This window comes from Xyrauchen texanus, chromosome 35 (genome assembly GCF_025860055.1).
Source record: "Xyrauchen texanus isolate HMW12.3.18 chromosome 35, RBS_HiC_50CHRs, whole genome shotgun sequence".
Lineage (NCBI taxonomy): Eukaryota > Metazoa > Chordata > Actinopteri > Cypriniformes > Catostomidae > Xyrauchen > Xyrauchen texanus.
The window spans coordinates 6,211,328-6,231,666 of NC_068310.1; the positions used below are offsets into that span (position 1 = coordinate 6,211,328).

Consider the following 20,339-nt stretch of genomic DNA (forward strand, 5'->3'; position numbering starts at 1 on the left):
AGAATTGCGCACATTGAATAAATATATATTTTTGTGAATGTTTATTTTGCCAAATAAAAGTGATTTTTGCAGTTAATTCTTGGTTGAAAATAATTCATATTTTAACAATTCATAAATAATACATAAAAACCACTACAAATAACAATTGAACAAATATCAGTCCTGTATTTTAGAAAAACATAAAATTACCAGTACCAGCTATGACAGCATTTCTCAACAAAAGTTAGTCCTAATTCCAGCATTCCAAAATGAATCTATAATTGAGGATTGTTTTTAGTTAAGCAGTCTCAGCGCTGGCATTTCTCTTTCTTTATGCGCATCTTGTGCTCATATCGAAACTTGCGGATTGTGCTGTTTATGGCTTCTACGCAAATTTTCCAGTCACATCCACCTTCTTCCAGACTCATCCAGGGAAAACGCTCCAACAGGTGCTCTAAAGCAGAGAAGAGATGAACGTGATATGAATGGTGTTGGGAACAGTGAATAAGTTTTTTTTTTTTTTTTTTTCTCACAACCATTTCAATTATTTTTAATACTAGAACTGAATGAACTTTTATGACGTTTGGTTCGGTTAACAATTCTGAAATGCTTGAAATCTCACCCAGTGTAGAGCGTTTTTGCAATTAATCAACCGATAATTTTTTATTTTTTTTGTGACCAATACTGATTATTTTTTTAAATGTCTGATTTGCTGACATTTTTGCTGAACTAATTTTAATCAGACAATCAGTCACAATAAAAGCATAATATGCATTACTAATAAATTCATACCTTTATGCCATTTATATATTTGCAAATTTGTTTTGCAAACTAAATGGTCACATATGTAAAATTGTCTTGTGTATAACTTGTTTCTAATTACTGTTATGTTAAAGTTTGAGTAATTAATGCAAACAATAACTTAAGTTACTTTACCTGTGATCACAGTTGTTTCTTGTTAAATGCACAGTGGTGTAATGGTGTTATTGGGTGCTATTCTTTAGAAACCCAACAATTAATGCCATTTATCGGCACCTGATATTTAAGAACCAATAACGGAGTAGAAAAGTGTGATAATTGGTTGAGAATATTGCTTAAATCGTTCACTTAAAAAAAAAAAAAAAAAAACTGAATAGGCCTCTGAAATCTGGGATTTTTTTTGTTTGTGTGTGTTTTCTTTCCACTTTTGCAAAGTAGACTTGATTAACATTGTTTCTCAATCGTTTCCTGGTACACTTCACATTTTTGATGGCTCCCTTATTTGACACCCAATTGAGATCATAGAGCAATCTACTAATTATCTTGTCAGTTGAATCAAGTGTGTTACAGGAGACTTCCCAAATTTGTAGTCTTAATGGTCCTCTGGAATGGATTGAGAAACACTGCTCTAGAATATAATCTATATGCTCTAAGTACATAAAAACATAGTGCACATAAATATTATGTTAATGGAATTTTTCATTATATTTTGTGATTTCAATAGAAAGTGAATACAAATGTCACCTTTGCCAGTGGCTGGCATACTGGCAGACAAAATGTGCAATAAATTTTTTTTTTGACTGCTCACCTCGTAGTGCAGATATTCTGTTGCGGTCAAGGGGCTGAATCCCGTGCCGTGCACCACCGTAAACATTACTGCGTAGCAGCACATCCTCTGGGAAGAGGAATTTGATGAGATATCGAGCTATGAGCTCAGGACGTGTTCTCAGATGTGCTGCAGACAAGGCAAACTCAGGAACCTTCACATCTCGATGAGGAGGGCCGAGATGAACTGAAGAACAGTTAAAAAATACATACATTAAAGATTGTTCTGGGTTTATGCTGCCTTTGTGATTTTGGCCCTTCAAAGTTCTGATCACCATTCACTTGCATTGAAATATTCTTCTAAAAATCTTTATATATGTTCTGCAGAATGAAAAGTTATACACATCTGGGATGGCATGCGGGTAAGTAATTGATGAGAGAATTTTAATTTTTGGGTGAACAATTCCTTTAAAGCTTTCAGGTCCTGGTCTTTAACCCCTTCGACACTGGCCCTGTTTACACTCATTGTACTGTTGTTGTTTGTATTTTTTCTTCCTGAAGGACATGTAGTAAAATATTTTCTGTGGCAATCAAAACTATGCCACGAATGGTGTCAATTGAATGGTGTCAACTAAACTTGTATGGAACCCGGAACATTCCTTTTTAAGGTTATAAGAGTGGGTGTCTCACCTGTGGGAATACTGTTAGTCAATTTAGAATTGGTGGGCATGTTACAGTCTGAAACTGTTTTCATCCTGCTCTTGAGTGTTTCCTGTTGTTTCTGGTCACTGTCACTGTCAGACAGTTCGACATCAATCTCAGCGGTGGGTTCACATGTAACTGTTGTAGTTGCTGCTTCTGATGGAACTTGTTCTTTGTCCTTCATTTTTAGCTGTGAAAGAGATCAAAACATCTAATCAACAATAAACTACTTTGTAATGAACATTTTTGCTCCTTAAACATTTTTATTAAAAGTAAAGATGATGAAGCATTTTGTTTTATTGATTCTCTAGGTAGTAAGACAACGATAACAAAGTAGAAAATAGATGGGGTACCTAACAAATGCACAACAAAAACGTAGTTTGGAAGTTGCACAGTTGCCAGAATTTGACTCCCCTGTGAGCATGTATGCATTGCTGTTGTTAGAGAAGACTTTCTTTCAGTCTCACCATCCTTGTCTTGTCCATGAACCGAAAGTAGCGGGACGTTGAGTTCATCACAGACAGACAAACTTTCCAGTCTTTGCCTTTCTCACGAAGGTCAAATTTTGGGTACTTCTTTACTGCCCACTCTGTAGAAATCCATTATTGTTAAAAATGTTAACTTGCAGAAGATAAAAACGCATGACAATTTGATATAAAACAAGATAAATTTGCAAAAAGTGGATTCTATATCAGTTGCTGAATAAGTTTGAGATTATGATCCACATTGTGGTTGAGACTTTTTTCTAGAAAAGAGATTTACATGCTCCACAGCTATTGGAATATTCCTGTGCACATAATCAGTATATTATGATCCACATTCTGGTTCATAAGCCTTTATGCTGGAAAGTTGTATTACATGCTCTGTGGCAATTGGAAAATTTCTGTTTTCATAATCGGCATTTCACAATCCATATTCTGGTTAAACCCTTATTCTGGAAAAGAGATATACAATATTCATGTACACATAATCGGCATATTACAATCCCCATTCTGGTCAAGCCTTTTTTTTGTTTGTTTTTTTGATAAATCGATTTACATGCTCTGCAGCAATTGGAATATGCCTGTTTTCATAATCTGCATATTACAATCCATATTCTGATTAAGCCTTTTTTTTGGAAAAGAGATTATATGCCCTGCAGCTATTGGGATATTCCTGTACACATAAGCATATTACGACCCATATTCTGGTTAAGCCTTTTTTCTGGAAAAGAGATTAACATGCTCTACAAATTACGATCCACATTCCAATTCGTAAGCCTTCATTCTGCACTATTGCATTATTCCTGTATACATAATAGCCAAATTCCAAACAACCTAGGACTTGCACATACTTTTCATGCTAATCCCTTTTGCCTTTTATAATATTTAGTCAATTTGGGCCGTATAAATAAACTAATTAAAAAAAGAATTCATTCTCATTCATGTCTTTAACAATAACACACAATTGAAAAATGCTAAATGTTGTTCATGACATTTCTTTTATTGTTCGTAAATTGTTAGTAAAAAAAGTTCTCCTTGCTTCAAAATGAGTTTCTTCAATTTCTTGACTTTGACAACTGTATGACATTGACAACTATATGTAATATCACCCTACATTTAAAGGGTTAGTTCACCCAAAAAAGGAAAATTCTCATTTAAAATTCCAGATGTGTGTGACTTACTTTCTTCAGCAGAGCACAAATTAAGATTTTTTAAATAGTATTTCAGCTCTGTAGGCCCTAAATGCAAGTGAATGGTGACCAGAAAAGGCAGTATAAAAGAAATCCTATAAGACTCCAGTGGTTAAATCCATATCTTCTAAAGCAATATGATAGGTGTCCTGAGAAATAGTCCTTTTATAACTTTAAATCTACACTTTCTCTTCCACGTACTGGTGATGAAGTAACTTTCACATTCAGCCACCTACTGGTTAGGGCTGGTCAAAGGTGGAGATTGATAGAAACAAAATTACTTAAATATTGATATGTTTCTCACCCACACTTATCATTCTTGAACTCGTTCATTGCTTCAGAAGATAAAATGGGTTATTTTTATACCTCCTTTATGTCATTTTTGGACCTTCTGAACTCTGGCCACCAGATTGCAGTTGTGTGAGGACCAGCAGAGGTGAGAGATTCTTCTAAAAATCTTCATGTTTATTCTGCTGATGAAAGAAAGTCATACACATCTGGAATGGCATGAGGGTGAGTAAATGATGGGAGAATTTTCATTTTTGGGTGAAAAATCACTTTAACTGTATTTAAACATGAGCAAATATTAATTTGTTCAGTTACATTGGATTTTCACAAAAAGGTGTTTACATGACTGAAAATTCTGATAATAAGCTTATTTTTCTTATTCAGATTTCTAGCATCTGGTTTAAATGGTCATGGCAGTAGTGTTAATGTGTTACAGCATTATGGCAAACAGGTTAATGTTGCTTACGTAATCGAATGTGACCATTTTCTGATTCATATCAGAATATTCCAGTGCATATAAAACAGTAATTTATCAAATATGGCTCCATTACATCCAGCTCACCTCTGATGGCATTGATCTTGTTTGGGTCGAGTCTCTTTAGACATCTGACAGGGTTTCCAGTGGTGCTGCTTTGAGAAAGTTCCTCCGTTGTGAAGATGTTCCGTAAAAGGTACCGCACTGCTGCACTGGGTCGTGCCATTTTACCTGCCCTCTGCAGCACACAATTTGAAAGGAAGACCTTCCTCTCAGAGTTACCCAGACACCCTACAAGGTTAGAAACAGACACAAGTGACAGTATAATAGAGGGATTCAGATTGCTGCATGGCATCATTGTCCTGGCATGAAATCCTTCAATTCACTGATTCTAAATTAATTGTAGCTTCTTTATTTAAATATAAAATGTAAAAGATAAAAAAAAAGATACAAATTCATTCAATTGTTTTTTTTTTATTTCTTATTTTTAGATTTTTTTTCCCACTGAGGTCCACTTTTCATGTTAGTCATTTTGCATGACCAAGCTTAAGCTGGTCCAATAGAATCACATTACTTGACTTCCATTTTGCTAAATGCTTTTTGGCAAGTATTGAGGCAATTTCTTGGTGAAATGAACACTAGAGGCACTACGACAACTTTTTTTCACTTTCACACAAATCAAGAGATAAACGGCAGATTACAATGCTATCTTATTACATGACAACACTTACAATAGAGAATGACTTCAGGCGATGCATTTTAACGTTTGCATTACATAACGATGTCTCGGTTACAGTCGTAACCTCCATTCCCTGATGGGGGTACTAGACGTTGTGTCAATGTAGTGACACTAGGGGTCGCTCTTGAGAGCCCCAAACACCTCAATCTTTTAGAAAAGGCCAATGAGAATTGACGAGTGGAATTTGCATGCCACTCCCCCGGACATACAGTGCATCCGGAAAGTATTCACAGCGCTTCGCTTTTTCCACATTTTGTTATGTTACAGCCTTATTCCAAAATGGATTAAATTAATTATTTTCCTCAAAATTCTGCAAACAATACCCCATAATGACAATGTGAAAGAAGAGTGTTTGAAATCTTTGCAAATGTATTAAAAAAAAAAAAGAAAAAAAAAAAATCACATGTATTCACAGCCTTTGCTCAATACTTTGTTGAAGCACCTTTGGCACCAATTACAGCCTCAACCATTTAGTGTATAATGCTACAAGCTTGGCACACTTATTTTTGGGCAGTTTCTCCGATTTTTCTTTGTAGGACCTCTCAAGCTCCAACAGGTTGGATGGGGAGCGTCGGTGCACAGCCATTTTCAGATCTCTCCAAAGATGTTCAATCGGGTTCAAGTCTGGGCTCTGGCTGGGCCACTCAAGGACATTCACAGAGTTGTCCCGTAGCCACTCCTTTGTTATCTTGGCTATGTACTTAGGGTTGTTAGGGTTGTTGTCCTGTTGGAAGATGAATCTTTTCCCCAGTCTGAGGTCCAGAGCGCTCTGGAGCAGGTTTTCATCACGGATGTCTCTGTACATTGCTGCATTCATCTTTCCCTCGACCCTGACTAGTCTCCCAGTTCCTGCTGCTGAAAAACATCCCCACAGCATGATGCTGCCACCACCATGCTTCACTGTAGGGATGGTATTAAGCCAGGTGATGGGCGGTGTCTGGTTTCCTCCAGACATGACGCTTGCCAAAGAGTTCAATCTTTTGTTTCTCATGGTCTGAGAGTCCTTCAGGTGCCTTTTGGCAAACTCCAGGTGGGCTGTCATGTGCCTTTTACTGAGGATTGGCTTCCGTCTGGCCACTCTGCCGCACTCCACCAATCAGGCCTGTATGGTAGAGATGGTTGTTCTTCTGGAAGGTTCTCTCTTCTCCACAGAGATATGCTGGAGCTCGACCATCAGGTTCTTGGTCACCTCCCTGACTAAGGCCTTTCTCCCCTGATCGCTCAGTTTGGCCGGGCGGCCAGCTCTAGGAAGAGTCCTGGTGGTTCCAAATTGCTTTCATTTATGGATGGAGGACACTGTGCTCATTGGCACCTTCAATGCCGCAGAAATTTTTCTGTACCCTTCCCCAGATCGGTGCCTCGATACAATCCTGTCTCGGAGGTCTACAGACAATTCCTTGGACTTCATGGCTTGGTTTGTGCTCTGACATGCACTGTTAACAGTGGGACCTAATATAGACAGGTGTGTGCATTTCCAAATCATGTCCAATCAACTGAATTTACCACAGGTGGACTCCAATCAAGTTGAAGAAACATCTCAAGGATTATCAGTGGAAACAGGATGCACCTGAGCTTAATTTTGAGTGTCGTGGCAAAGGCTGTGAATACTTATGTACATGTTATTTTTTTTTTCGGTTTTTATTTTTAATAAATTTGCAAAGATTCCAAACAAACTTCTTTTACGTTGTTATTATGGGGTATTGATTTTAGAATTTTGAGCAAAATAATGAATTTATTCCATTTTGGAATAAGGCTGTAACATAACAAAATGTGGAAAAAGTGAAGCGCTCTGAATACTTTATGGATACACTGTATGGGTATAAAAGGAGAAGGAATGCCCACTCTCATTCAGGTATTGTGTTGAGGAGCCGAGACAAGGTCCCGGCCATTTCAGTGTCTAGTACAGCATTGTGGCAAGAGGGACACATCTCGTTCCCTCCATCAGGAAACAGAGGTTACAACAGTAACAGAGACGTTCCCCTTCTGTCACTCACTCGATGTTGTGTCGATGTAGTGACACTAGGGGTCCCTATAGAAAAACACAACAACAGCTGAACCTTGTTACGTGAACTGCCGATGCAGGTGCAAGCTAGTTGCAGTGTGCGTAATAGCAGGTGCATAAGACTGCACATAACCTTGCCCAATGCCCCAAAAGACATCATGTAGTTCCCCACATCCCTGAGGGGGGAAGCAACGTAACTAACATGGGAGCAGGCCTTTTCTCTCTCTCTGTTTTCTCTCAACAGATAATTTGATTCAGCTGGGGCCAACTACTGCTATTATTCACATCGGGGAAGGTGTTCTTTTCTTTTCCTATTCTTTCAGGGGGAAAAGACCCCGCAGAGACCACATCCTGCACAAAAGGGGAGGTCAACATGTGGCAAAATGACACATGGGCTCAACAGCCGCACATTGGAAGAGGTGCAGTGGTAGGTCCTACCACAAAGGGGGGAGGAGCTCTACAAATACAGTGACCGGGGGCAGAGAGAGCTCTGCCCAAGGGAGATGCAAGTCTGCCGACAGGGAGACCGTAGCGCGAAAAATACATCACAGGGGGTAACCGGAGTAATCGCCACCTGTTGAGCACCTATCCCAGTACAGGGCATAGTAGTACCCGTAGTGAATTCGCGAGCCACAGGGCTAGGGAGGAAGGGCATCCAGGGTCCACGAATTCGTGAACTCGACTGGGGGGAAAAAAGCGCATATTTTCCTCTCAGGGGAGGGGAAAGCCGCTATACGCAAGTGATCCGCCCGGCCAGCTGTTCCGTATTACCAAACTCTACCTGTTTGTACCTGAAAGAACCCGGGACGAAACGGGCTCAACCTGGAGATTGTAAAATCTTGTGAAGTATTGGGTGTTGCCCAGCCCGCTGCTCTGCATATGTCTGCAAGAGAGGTGCCATTGGCCAGTTCCCACGAGGATGCCACACTCCTAGTAGAGTGAGCTCGAACCCGCAAGGGGGTGGGCATGGCCTGGGTCTGGTAGGCCAATGCGATGGCATCCATGATCCAGTGGGCAAGCCTCTGTTTGGAGACAGCGTTCCCTTTCCGCAGTTCAACAAAGTAGACAAAGAGTTCCTCAGAGCGTCTAAAGCTCTGTGTGTGATCCAAGTAGATGTGCAAAGCATGCACCAGACACAGCAACGATAAGGCTGGGTCTGCCTTCTCCCGAGGCAGCGCTTACAGACTCACCACATGATCCATAAAAGGGGTCATGGGAACCTTGGGGACAAAGCCCGGTCAGGGTCTCAGGATCACGTGAGAGTCTTCCAGACCGAACTCCAGGCACGTTTCGCTGACAGAGAACGCTTGCGGGTCCCCGACCCTCTTGATAGAAGTGAGCAGTCTGGAGGGCAGTCTTTAATGAGACGGCCTTTAACTCGAATAACTCTAGGGTCTCAAACGGGACTCTCAGAAGGCCCAGCAGGACAAAGCTCCTGCAGCACATCGGGATCAGGACTACCCATGTGCAAATCTTTAAGTGCCTTGGCTTGGTGTACTTGCAGGAGGGCCATGGCATGCAGGGCAGAGGAGAACTGTAGGCTTTGGTCACCAGAGATAACGTAGTCCTACAGGCCCTGGAGGGGAGTGCCAGATGATCCCGCCAGGTGGCACTGTTTTGCGGGCACAGGTGCACCGTGACTGCCTTATCCACCTGAGGGAACTCCGTGTACTAATGGGCCACCCTGCTGTCCAAAGTAGTGTGAGCAGACGAACCTGGAAGTCAGTTTCAGGCAGCAAAAGGTGCCCTCCATGAGTTCGTCACGGACTTCTACTTAAACTTTCCTCTAAGAAGCTCGGTACAATCTAAGGATTTTCTGAAAAAAAATCCTCATGAAAAATTAAGCCAGTGTTTTCAAATCTGTTGATAAAAACCAAGCTGGAACACCATTCAAGGGTGAGATATTAGGGTTTGGTTTATTTAACTACAAACACTCAGCATCTAAGAGCTGAAAAAGAACATCTTAAGCAAACTTTTTAAAAAGGACCTGAGCCTTACTTATGTTTGCAGGATCTGCACTTGAAGCTGAGCTGCTTGTTTGAGCTTGAATCTTTACTCGCTCCTTCAGTTGCTGCATCAGTTTAATTTTATTTATGCTGAAAGACGCTCCTTGTGTTGAATTGTGGGATGTTGCTGTGGCCTTTGCCGAGCTGTGGCACTGGTTCTGGATAACAAGCCGCGGAGGGCTGGGGACCTCTGGTCCAGGAGATAGTGTAGGAGGTTTCCTGCTCTCCACAGAAGAAAGCGGAGAGGAAGAGGAACTATGAACCAGGTGAGGCATGGAGGCAGCATCAGGGGTTAGCGAGGCTTCGGTCTTTGGCTGGAAGTTGTCTGTGTAGCTGGATGACACGCGCGTCCTCTAATGCAAGATGGAGAAAGTGAAGAAGATTATTTGCAGGAAGGACTAAAGACGAGTCAAATTTAAGATCAATGATTATGGTTGAGTGGTATAACAGTACATACTGTGTACTTTTATAAATGTGTCAACGGGATTCTGCCGTACAGTTTTTAACACATTAGATACTGTATATCTGCTTGGCAAGCAATGGGCAGAATGCTTTTATTAGCATTGACTTTTATGTTCATTTGAGAACAACAAAGTAACATGGCGTAATGCAAAAATTCAGTGCATTCACAAGTGTGAGTATATCTCTTATTTTATTAAAATATGATTCGTCAAGTCAGAATTTTGGAGTTGGAACTATCCATTTGGTAATACTAACTTAAAGGGATAGTTCATGCAAAAATGAAAATTATTATTATTATTTACTCATCCTCATGCCATCCCAGATGTGAATGACTTTCTTTAGCAGAACATATTTGAAGAAAAATATCTCAGCTCAGCTGCACAGGTTGAAGGTGATCTGATTTTTGAAGCTTCAAAAATCACAGACAGTCGGCATAAATGTCATCCATACGACTCTATCTTGGATGTTGAAAGTGTGTTGTTTTTACCTGAGAGATGTGGGCTGTATTCTGATGAAGGGTCTGAATGCATGCTACTTTAGCCTGCAGTATCTCAAACTTTTCATCAAGTTTCAAAATGGCTCCATATGTAACCTGCACAAAGGCACCGGATTGTATTTTCAGTACTGCAGTAGATGTGGTGAAGTAAATTGTAGAGACTAAAATGAAAAACAATTACTGTCTGTTTACGCTGTTTGTACATTAATACTGTCCTATTAGAAATATCATATAGGATTCTTAATAATAATAAAAAACAAAAGCAAAGAATTTCAAAATTGCCATATCAATACCTGACAGTATGCAAGAATCTCTCCTAGAGTTCTCTGCAGATCGGCTCCATACATATCAGTTGTAAGGGCATTCTCCTGCATGCACACCAACAGGCTTTAGAAAGAAAATTAACTTACAAGATGACAAAAAAATGTAAAATAACATGAAGTGAAGGGATGAATAATACTTTTGAAGAGTCTTCACCTCATTTGAATCACATGGTATTTCATGTGTGATGTCATTAATAAGAACTTCATCACCTGCCTCTTCGGACATCTAGCAGAAATGAGAGGATGTAAGTATAATTCAACCCCACATATTATACACACTAAGGACTAAAATGGCTTTTTTACTGTAAATTGAAAACATTCCAGTATCCAATGGTAGCAGTTTATAAATAAATAATTTAATATACTGCATATTTACATTGTATTAATTAATGAAGGTATATAAAATAAATCTATATCAAATTATATTTAATTCATAAATAGGGCTCATCAATAAGGTAGGCCTGCTGCACAGTGTAAGCTTTGAATTTCACAAAGTAAAAATTCTGTTAAAACTAATTTTAATACTCACCTTAATGCTTGACACTGCAAGGAATATGATGAGTTCATTCAAACTGAAGTGGAGGGTGCTTCGACTAAAAAGACCAATTAGCCTTCGTCATGCAGAATTTAGTTTAATGTCAGCCTAACAGAAGCCAATTAAGAATTCAGTTTTTGTGAATTAGGAATGTTAATAATGTGCTTTTTGTTTCAGTGTTTTGTTTATAACTGAGTCTGGATACTCTGAAACATGAAAAACATGTAGAGACATCAAGAATAAAGTTATGATTTAAATTTATTTTGAAGTTGTTTACTTATCAATGATTTGAAATAAAGCAGCATAATAAAGAAACCACCAAATTATCAGTATCAGTAATATTGTTGTTCTATATATTCAGATATTAGTATCGGCCAATCCCTAATCGGTCCATTCTTTATTTGTTAAGCTTGTGTTTTTATGCCTTGCATACTTAAAGGAATATTCTGGGTTGTGTATTATTTGAGCTGTAAAGTTGTTTGAATAATGTTTTTTGCAGGATGACAGGGTTTATGAAATTACAACATCATTAAGATGTAAAATTGGCTATTAATTTACACGGAAAATGTTAGTAAGTAATTTTATCACACTAAAATCATGTTTACACGCATATTGTTCATTTCTTGCGGCTGTACTTTTGAAACGGTGAGTATTTTAACATTTAAAGATTAGCACGCATTCACTTCCATTGTATGTGCCTAACTATAACCCCGATTTTTTCCTTGTTTTTAAAGAAAAGGAGGGACGAGTCAAAATTATATTTATTTATTTATTTATTTTTGGTAATCAACATTATGCCACAAATGCTGCAGATTGAGCTGAACTTGTATTGATCCCCGAATGCCTAATAGCATTTGGTGTTCTGGGATGTATTGAACATTGTCATTGCGAATAATATGTTGATTTAAACTTTTGTCAAAATTATAAAAAAAAAGACTTCAGTAAGGCAGCTTTGAAAATTACAAGCTAATCAGTATTTTAGTTTTTAATATACTGTTAGTTTGTAGTTTATAAGTATATTAGTTTGTAATATAAATCATATGTCATTGTTTTCTAACAAATGTGTAATTGCCACAAAGATGCAATGAACTGCATAATTATTTTGGGTAGAGAACCATATACATACTTTTGGCACATATAAAGTACATACTGTGGCGCATACAAATACATGCATGCTAAAACAATATTCATTTTTTTGCAGGAACAGTGACTGGCCTAATGGCCAACAAGCATCATCGTTGAGTCATACATTTACATAATTTAATGCATATAAATTATTTCTTTAATTACAAATGTATAAAACACAGCCCTGTAGTATTCCTGTCCACTAACTATGAAAATGTACTGTGTGATACAGTACCATACTGTCACTGAGGGGACTGGTGCCTCTGGATCTCATCACTGCTGTGCTGTGATCGTTCATGCTCTCTGGACTGCCCTCTTCTGCTTCGGCCTTCAAACTGCACCATCCCAAGATCATATTCCTCTCATTGTTCACTGCCATTGGAAATAAGGCAAATTGGATATTAATATTGGAATACTGTGCAAATACCATCAACATTCAGTACCACTGAATTACCACATGGTCCCAGTTTTTTCCCCCTGGATCAAAAGTGAACAGAACAGAATCGAAAAGACTAGAATAATGCTTGTAGTGCCTCTAATACAGCTGTTTTATGGTCATCATTCAATAGTTTGGTTTTTAAAGTATTAGGGGGCGACAAAATGGAAGAAATGTAACATGATAATAGGCCACCGTGTAATTTTGGACGTGAGGAAGCATGTTTTTCTTTGAAGTGCCTTTAGTTCTATGTTAATACCATGGTACATAATAAGTACCGTGATATTACTATGATTGCACTGTCCCACGGTACTGCCCCAGTTGTTATCCAAAGCCATGATCAAAAGAATAGAATACAATTGAACACAACAGAGTCAAGTCATTAAATTGATCAGGCAAAGCGTTTAAGGTCCGTTTGAAGAGACACTAACGACAGAAGACGACCACTACAAAGCGTTCCTGACCTCGAAATGAGCGTACACTCCCTCTGTCAGCAAATAACCACAAGCCTTGCACAACGTTCGCTTTTGAACGTTCATTGTCATCAAATGAGGAATGGTGTAATGAATCAATGCATATCGAATTAAATGATAGTTTGTGTGTTTTTAGAGCCAGTAAATTATAATAATGCAATAACAACAAAACAAACAAAACAAAAAACACATAATTTTATGCTTCCTTTTAAGTAAGTATCATTTTAAACGTTTGATATAGGTATAATAAAGAGAGGCACTTGTACCGTTTACAGACATGCTCGGTCCACTGCTGTCCTACTCGTTGGGGTTATACGGTTAAACACAATGAACCCTATAGTTTAGCTTTAAATATATATTATTGTAATGATTTATTTAGGTTCAGTTGTTGTCGTCGTTCGGGGTATTTAGGTTAGACTCAAACCACGCCCGTTCTTTGCGCTTTCATTCGTGCTGCGCATGTCTGAACGGAGCGTGTCGTTCAGTTCTCAAGCGTTCCTGACGCTTTTCATACCAATGAGCGGCGTGTAGCTGTGTCAGACATTGTCAGGTACGATAGGCTTGACTAATGACTGTTCTGTGTTACCTATTCACTGCGTTTAAAAAAAAAAAAAATACTTGCAATTAAATGTTCTCAGTTTCATTTTCAGGCGTTAAATATATTGTCCACACAGTTGCAAGTGATATCTGTTACTTTTCTTAACGCTGGCAGGCTGCACAAATCCCAGTCGTCGGCTTTGACTGACGAATGCATTTTTTTTTAATCGTTTTATAGATATTGCTGGGGCGTATTTTCATGTATATGACATGTACCAGTCACTGTAAATGACAGATTTAAATGAACACACTTCATAGTGAACAGATGTCTTCAATAACAAAAAAACGTCCTGACGTTTGAATGCATCTCAATGGAGGATTGGACTTTCTGAGCCACCAAGCGCCCCCATGAGGAAATCTTTTTTAAACTATTTTTTGGTTTGCTTTATTTCCAGTACATAAATTGAAGCATATGCATTAGCAATAATATATGTTATTTGCAGTGTTGTGTAAGCTAAGCTACCAGCTACTCATCAGAAAAAATTGTTAAACTAAGCTAAAAGCTACACTTCAGAGAAAGTAGCAAGTTACAGTACGAGCTACACACCAAAAGTAGCTTGCTACATTTAAGCTACTTAATTTTTGTCCCAACCAGATGCACAGAGCATACAACAAAACATCTTAAAGGTTTATTAAAATGATCTTTAACAAAGCCTTTGGTATAGCATGTAGCAAGTATGCAGTATGGTGCAATATGATATGCATGTAAAAAAAAAACATGTACGTTCATATTTATGCATGCTACCTATACAAATACCCATTTGAACATAATTTCCTTTGAACATTCCAGTATAACAACTCTGTAATTATACTATTCATCTTATCCTGTAATTCAGTGTCTTGCTGTTGTATTTAAATATGTACTGGAAGCTTCTGATCAGAGGCCAAATTTCTTATGTTTGTGTGAGCACATCTGGGCAATAACAATGTGAAATCTGATTGTATCAGATGATAATACCATGTTACTTTGAGATACCATTACCATATTTATGTACTATTCTGTATTTACATGGTATAGTACATATTTACAATAAGGGCTCTGTAAGTCGCTTTGGATAAAAGCGTCTGCCAGATGCATAAATGTAAATGTACATGGTGCTTCAAACAGGGGCGGGTCTACGTGGTGGCCAGGGGAGGCAACACCCCGAAATTCGATTGGCCACCCCAGGTGCCCCCCCATAAGATGTCTTGTGATTGGTTCATTTTACGGCCAATCAGTTTATAGACTCTACTGAAGTTCGTGATTCAAATCTTTTTTTAAAGCTTAATAAAGTCATCTTTATTGCAAAAAAAAAAGGATACAAATCACAAGTGACTTATCAAAATATACATAACAATTTTCTCAAATAACTACTGTCTACAATTACCGTAAATTGTTTCAACATACTTTTTTTTTTTTTTAAATTATCCTTCAACAACACAAACAAACAAGGTACATCAACAAATCTCTGAATATAACCTCAATTGTTCAGCCATAGGTTGAGTATAGCTAGTACAAAGAACAGAAAACACACTATGAACAAACAAATAATTAAATAAAAGAAAAACAAAAATAAATAAAATGAAAAAATAAATAAAAAGGGACTTTTTTAATTAATTTAAACGTATCCAAAAGAGAAATCAGTTTAAGGGCTTTCTGATTTTTAACACATTTTAAAGATTTGCACAAGAGTTTAACCTCATTCATCCAGTGATTAAAGTTGGGTTTAGATTTAAACCATCTGCATTTATGAATGAAAAACTTTCCAAAACATAACAAGAAATTAATAACAAAATCACAATCTTTGTTTTCCAGACAAACACCAAACCTAATTAACTTCCACGTGAGAGGTGGGAGTTCAACCCTCCTAGACCTTAACCAATTCTGCACCTCACTCCAAAAGGGGCACCAGATCATAATCAAAGAAGACATGCTCTAGATTTTCAATATTTGTTTCACAAAAAACACAATTATTCACATCAAAATTAAATTTCAATCTTAAAAATTCTTTAGTAGGATAAATCTCATTTAAAATTTTGAAGTTCACCTCCTTAGCTTTAGGAGGGAGAGGAAAAGAGAAATAATTTGTCCTAATGTTTTTTATTTCAACCTTATCAAAATCTTTAAGCACGTATTCCCGTCTAATTGGGTTTGGGTAATAAGCCTGTAAAAAAACATTTCTAATGACTCTATTTGTACATTTTTTATCACAAAAATCATAACCTTCTAAGGAGAGCTGTCTCAGTACTGGGGAGATTTTGGAGTACAACATGTCTTCTTTAACCATTAATCTTAACAGAATTGGTATAGCTCTAATCATTCTATTAAAAATATTAACGGTACACTGTACTTGGAATTTCTCACAAAACACTCTATACAGTAACAAATTTCCATTATCATCCAAGAAATGGGCAATAGCCCAAGTCCCTCTAGATATCCATTCCTCAAGATATACAGATTTTCTGCCAAACTTTATATATCTACTATTCTAAACTGGAGTGTTGTGAGGAGTGAAGTTATGTTTGAACAATAGTTTCCAATAGAGCAGCACTTGCTGATGGAAGGCTGAAAGTTTAACTGGTAACGAGGTGCTCTCAAAGTCACAACATAACAGAAAGTGTATTCCCCCCAGTTTGTTAAAGATAGCATTGGGGACAATAAACCAAAAGGAGTGGCTATTTTGAATGAAGGATTTTAACCATTTCAGTTTCAAAACACCATTCATAATGTCAAAATCGATAGCATTCACCCCACCGTCTTCATATTTTTTAATCATGTCCTCCTTTCTAATGTAATGACACTTATTTCTCCAAATAAATTAAAAATTCACCTTATTTATTAATTTAATCATTCGTGTCGATATGGGCAAGGAGAAGGCTGGATAGATGAGTCTGGACAAACTATCCATTTTAGATAAAAGAACCCTTCCAAAAATAGTAAGATCCCTCTGCAGCATCTATTCAATATGGACTTACATTTATCTATGTTATTCAACACATTTTTATTCTCCATAATATCTTTATCTTTAGAAATAATAATCCCCAAATATTTAACTTCCCTTTTAATTTGTATATTAGATAATGACTGCAAAGGAAACTCATGCAGTGTTAACATTACACATTTGTTTAGGTTTAAATGTGCCCCGAAGCTTTAGAAAACTGGTTAAAAGAATGTAAAGCTAATGGAATTTGATATTCATTCTTTAGAAACAATGTTGTATCGTCAGCAAACTGGCTTATAAGTATATGTATATCCAACACTGAAAGACCTTCAATACCATTATTTTTATCAATATAGATAATAACTCTGCAACCATTATAAATAATAATGGTGAGCTTGCCAGTCACCACCAAAACAGAAGAATCCAGCTGTTTTAGTTGAGGTCTGCCTTCTTTCTTTTTTGACTGTTTTCCTCTCTTTCTGCTACTGTTTTTATTGTTTCTAAACTAAAGACTGTTCTTTAATATATTAGCAGAGCACAATGTAATGGTTCCATATTTTATTTTTAAACTGTGGTGTTTTCATTTGAACTGTTACAGTGCTAAACTTTAACTCTGTGTTACTCAGCTTTTTTGTAAATTAATCTGAAAGAAATGTTGAATGAAACACTATGATGTTTTGGCCAAACCATTTGAATTATTACAGTGGGGGGAATTGTTTTCTTTTTTTATTATTATTTGAAAGAGATTGTGAATAAATCTACTGTATATTGTAATGGCCAAACTAATTAAAAGAAAATAGTTGACATCGTTTCTGCTTCTGGGTTTTTAAAATTGCTCATTATTAAAATTGCTTTAATTTTATTTGTTAGTTTTATGAAAACACTAAAAATAATAAACACTGGCTCTCAAATTTAACTTAATGGATATATACAGGGATGACAAAAAACTAAATTAATCAAAAATGTGCTTTATTACTACATTTGCTTACAAGTAACTTTATTCAAGTTAAAAAGATAATAAAATCAATAGGATTTACGTAATATACTGTAGAATTTTGCTTTTTTTTTTTTTGGTTACTGGCGGCCACCCCGTTTGGAGGCAGTGCCCCAGCATGGCCCCCCCACTGAAAATGCTCTAGACACGCCCCTGGCTTCAAAGTACTTACATTTACATTTATTCATTTGGCAGACACTTTTATCCAAAGCAACTTACAAAAGAGGAATAATACATCATACGTGATTCATCTTAAGAAGACAGCGGTGCAAAAAGTGCTGCATTACTAAGTTTCACTAGCATCAGAATACTAGTATCCAAAGTAGAATAGTGTGCAACAAAAATATACTGTTTATATATATATATATATATATATATACAGTATATACATACCGATCAGCCACAACATTAAAACCACCTGCCTAATATTGTGTAGGTCCCCCTCGTGCCGCCAAAACAGAAAAGTATTCTGAGATGATATTCTTCTCACCGCAATTGTAAAGAGCAGTTATCTGAGTTACCATAGACTTTGTCAGTTCGAAGCAGTCTGGCCATTGTTCAGACCGCCACTAAAAATCAGATTTGCCTGCTATCTGAACATCTGTTGAACTCTCATCAACAAGACATTTCCATCCACAGAACTGCCACTCACTGGATGTTTTTTGTTTTTGGCACCATTCGGAGTAAATTCTAGAGACTGTTGTGTATGAAAATTCCAGGAGAACCGCAGTTACAGAAATACTCAATCCAGCCTATCTGACACCAACAATCATCCATATGATTATCTAATCAGCCAATTGTGTGGCAGCAGTGTAGTGTATAAAATCAGGCAGATACGGGTCAGGACCTTCAGTTAATGTTCACATCATCCATCAGAATGGACAAAAAATGTGATCTCAGTGATTTGAACCGTGGCATGATTGTCGGTGCCAGATGGGCTGGTTTGAGTATTTCTGTAATTGCTGATCTCCTGGGATTTTCATGCAGAGATCTGATTGAAAAATGCGTTTTTGCTATGAATGGGATAAGAGAGACCGGTCTGTAGTGTTCTAGTTGTGTGGGGTTAAGTGCAGGTGCTTAAAGCAGTGGGTGTACTTCAAAGAATACCTTGGTACTACCATGGTAATTTGATATATGATAACCACATTCATATTCAATTTAATGTACATGATACTTTAAGATGATTCAAAGAATACCATAGTACTATTAGGGTACTTCACTATATGACTACCTTATTTGTATACCACTGTATTTACATGGTGCTCCCAGGTAATGCTACATGTCCAAAAACATGTCATGTCAAAGCTACACAGCTACCAAATCAAAAATATAGATTAGCTACTGAAAAGCTACTTGATTTAAAAACTAGTTAAGCTACCACCTCGCTACTCAGAAATGTAATTAAGCTTATAGCAAAGCTACTGCCCTTCACTGGTTATTTGCCATGCCAATAAAACAGAATGAAACAGAGAGATAATTGATACATTTTTGCATGCATGTATGGGGAATATTTGGATATTCGTCAAATTTGTGGTCAGTTCGTTTCAGATTCACTGCTGTAATTCATTCTTTTAATTTATTTTTCTAACTTTCTCTTTGTACACAATACCAAAGTCCCTTTCAATGCTAAACTGTCTTTGACAATAACAAAATAAAAATATGACTTGTTTATGCCCCAAAAGCAGAGCATTGGGGTAAGTTGTCATAATGGGAACCTGCAACTAAATTGCTTATTATTGGCTTTTATCTAAATGTAATATATAAAGCATAATGTTCATTAAACAGCAAATAGTCCTATATTAAAACCACACATATTTTAATTAATACATTGACTAAATTTTAAAAATGTACTCCAATGCGACAACTTCATTATACAGTTAACCCTTGCTTGAATGAATGTTAATGTGGTTTTATTTTGTTTTATTAGTTCTATTTACAAAGTTTATTAGATTATGATTATGTTATGTTTTCCAGATGAAAATATATAAAACAGACATCTTGGATCATTTCGTGCATTCATGACATTTTTTCAAGAATGTAATTCACAGGCAGAAACAAGTCTTATTATCCCTCATTAAAATGTGCTTGTCTACAAATCAACAAAGAGTATCAAGAAAGAGTTTAAGCCTTATAAGCCTTTTCTCCACTGATGACAGAAAAGCAGATCTGTGTATGCTGTGCGTAACAGGGAAGACATGCTCCTCCCTCATGTGGTACCCTTCCTGCAGGCTCATCCTGACTTGACCCTCCAGTATGACAATGCCACCAGCCATACTGCTCGTTCTGTGCGTGATTTCCTGCAAGACAGGAATATCAGTGTTCTGCCATGGCCAGTGAAGAGCCCGGATCTCAATCCCATTGAGGACATCTGGGACTTGTTGGATCGGAGGGTGTCCGGGAACCTGCAAGTGCCTTGGTGGAAGAGTGGGGTAACATCTCACAGCAAGAACTGGCAAATCTGGTGCAGTCTATGAGGAGAAGATGCACTGCGGTACTTAATGCAGCTGGTGGCCACACCAGATACTGACTGTTACTTTTGATTTTGACCCCCTCTCACCGCTCCCTCCTTTGTTCAGGGACACATTATTCA

General features: G+C 37.4%; 1 protein-coding gene across 5 annotated transcripts; it reads right to left on the bottom strand.

Annotated features, from left to right (window-relative positions):
* Positions 1–41: 41 nt before the first annotated feature.
* Positions 42–13,672, bottom strand: zgc:113423 (uncharacterized protein LOC569178 homolog). Of its 5 annotated transcripts, none has more exons than XM_052105436.1 (11): positions 12,564–12,690; positions 11,198–11,311; positions 10,823–10,894; positions 10,639–10,732; positions 10,337–10,441; positions 9,380–9,740; positions 4,728–4,931; positions 2,673–2,794; positions 2,194–2,395; positions 1,547–1,750; positions 42–433 (listed from the first exon to the last, which is right to left on the bottom strand). In XM_052105436.1, the coding sequence occupies exons 2-11, from the start codon at positions 11,233–11,235 to the stop codon at positions 288–290; spliced, it is 1,548 nt and encodes a 515-aa protein (XP_051961396.1). In that variant the 5' UTR covers positions 11,236–11,311; positions 12,564–12,690; the 3' UTR covers positions 42–287. The 5 variants fall into 5 exon arrangements, with proteins under 5 accessions (XP_051961396.1, XP_051961395.1, XP_051961394.1 ...); XM_052105434.1 differs by lacking the exon at positions 11,198–11,311 and adding an exon at positions 13,504–13,672 and having other exon boundaries at positions 45–433; positions 10,639–10,713; positions 12,564–12,700; XM_052105437.1 differs by having other exon boundaries at positions 46–433; positions 10,639–10,713.
* Between the last annotated feature and the right edge of the window lie 6,667 nt (positions 13,673–20,339).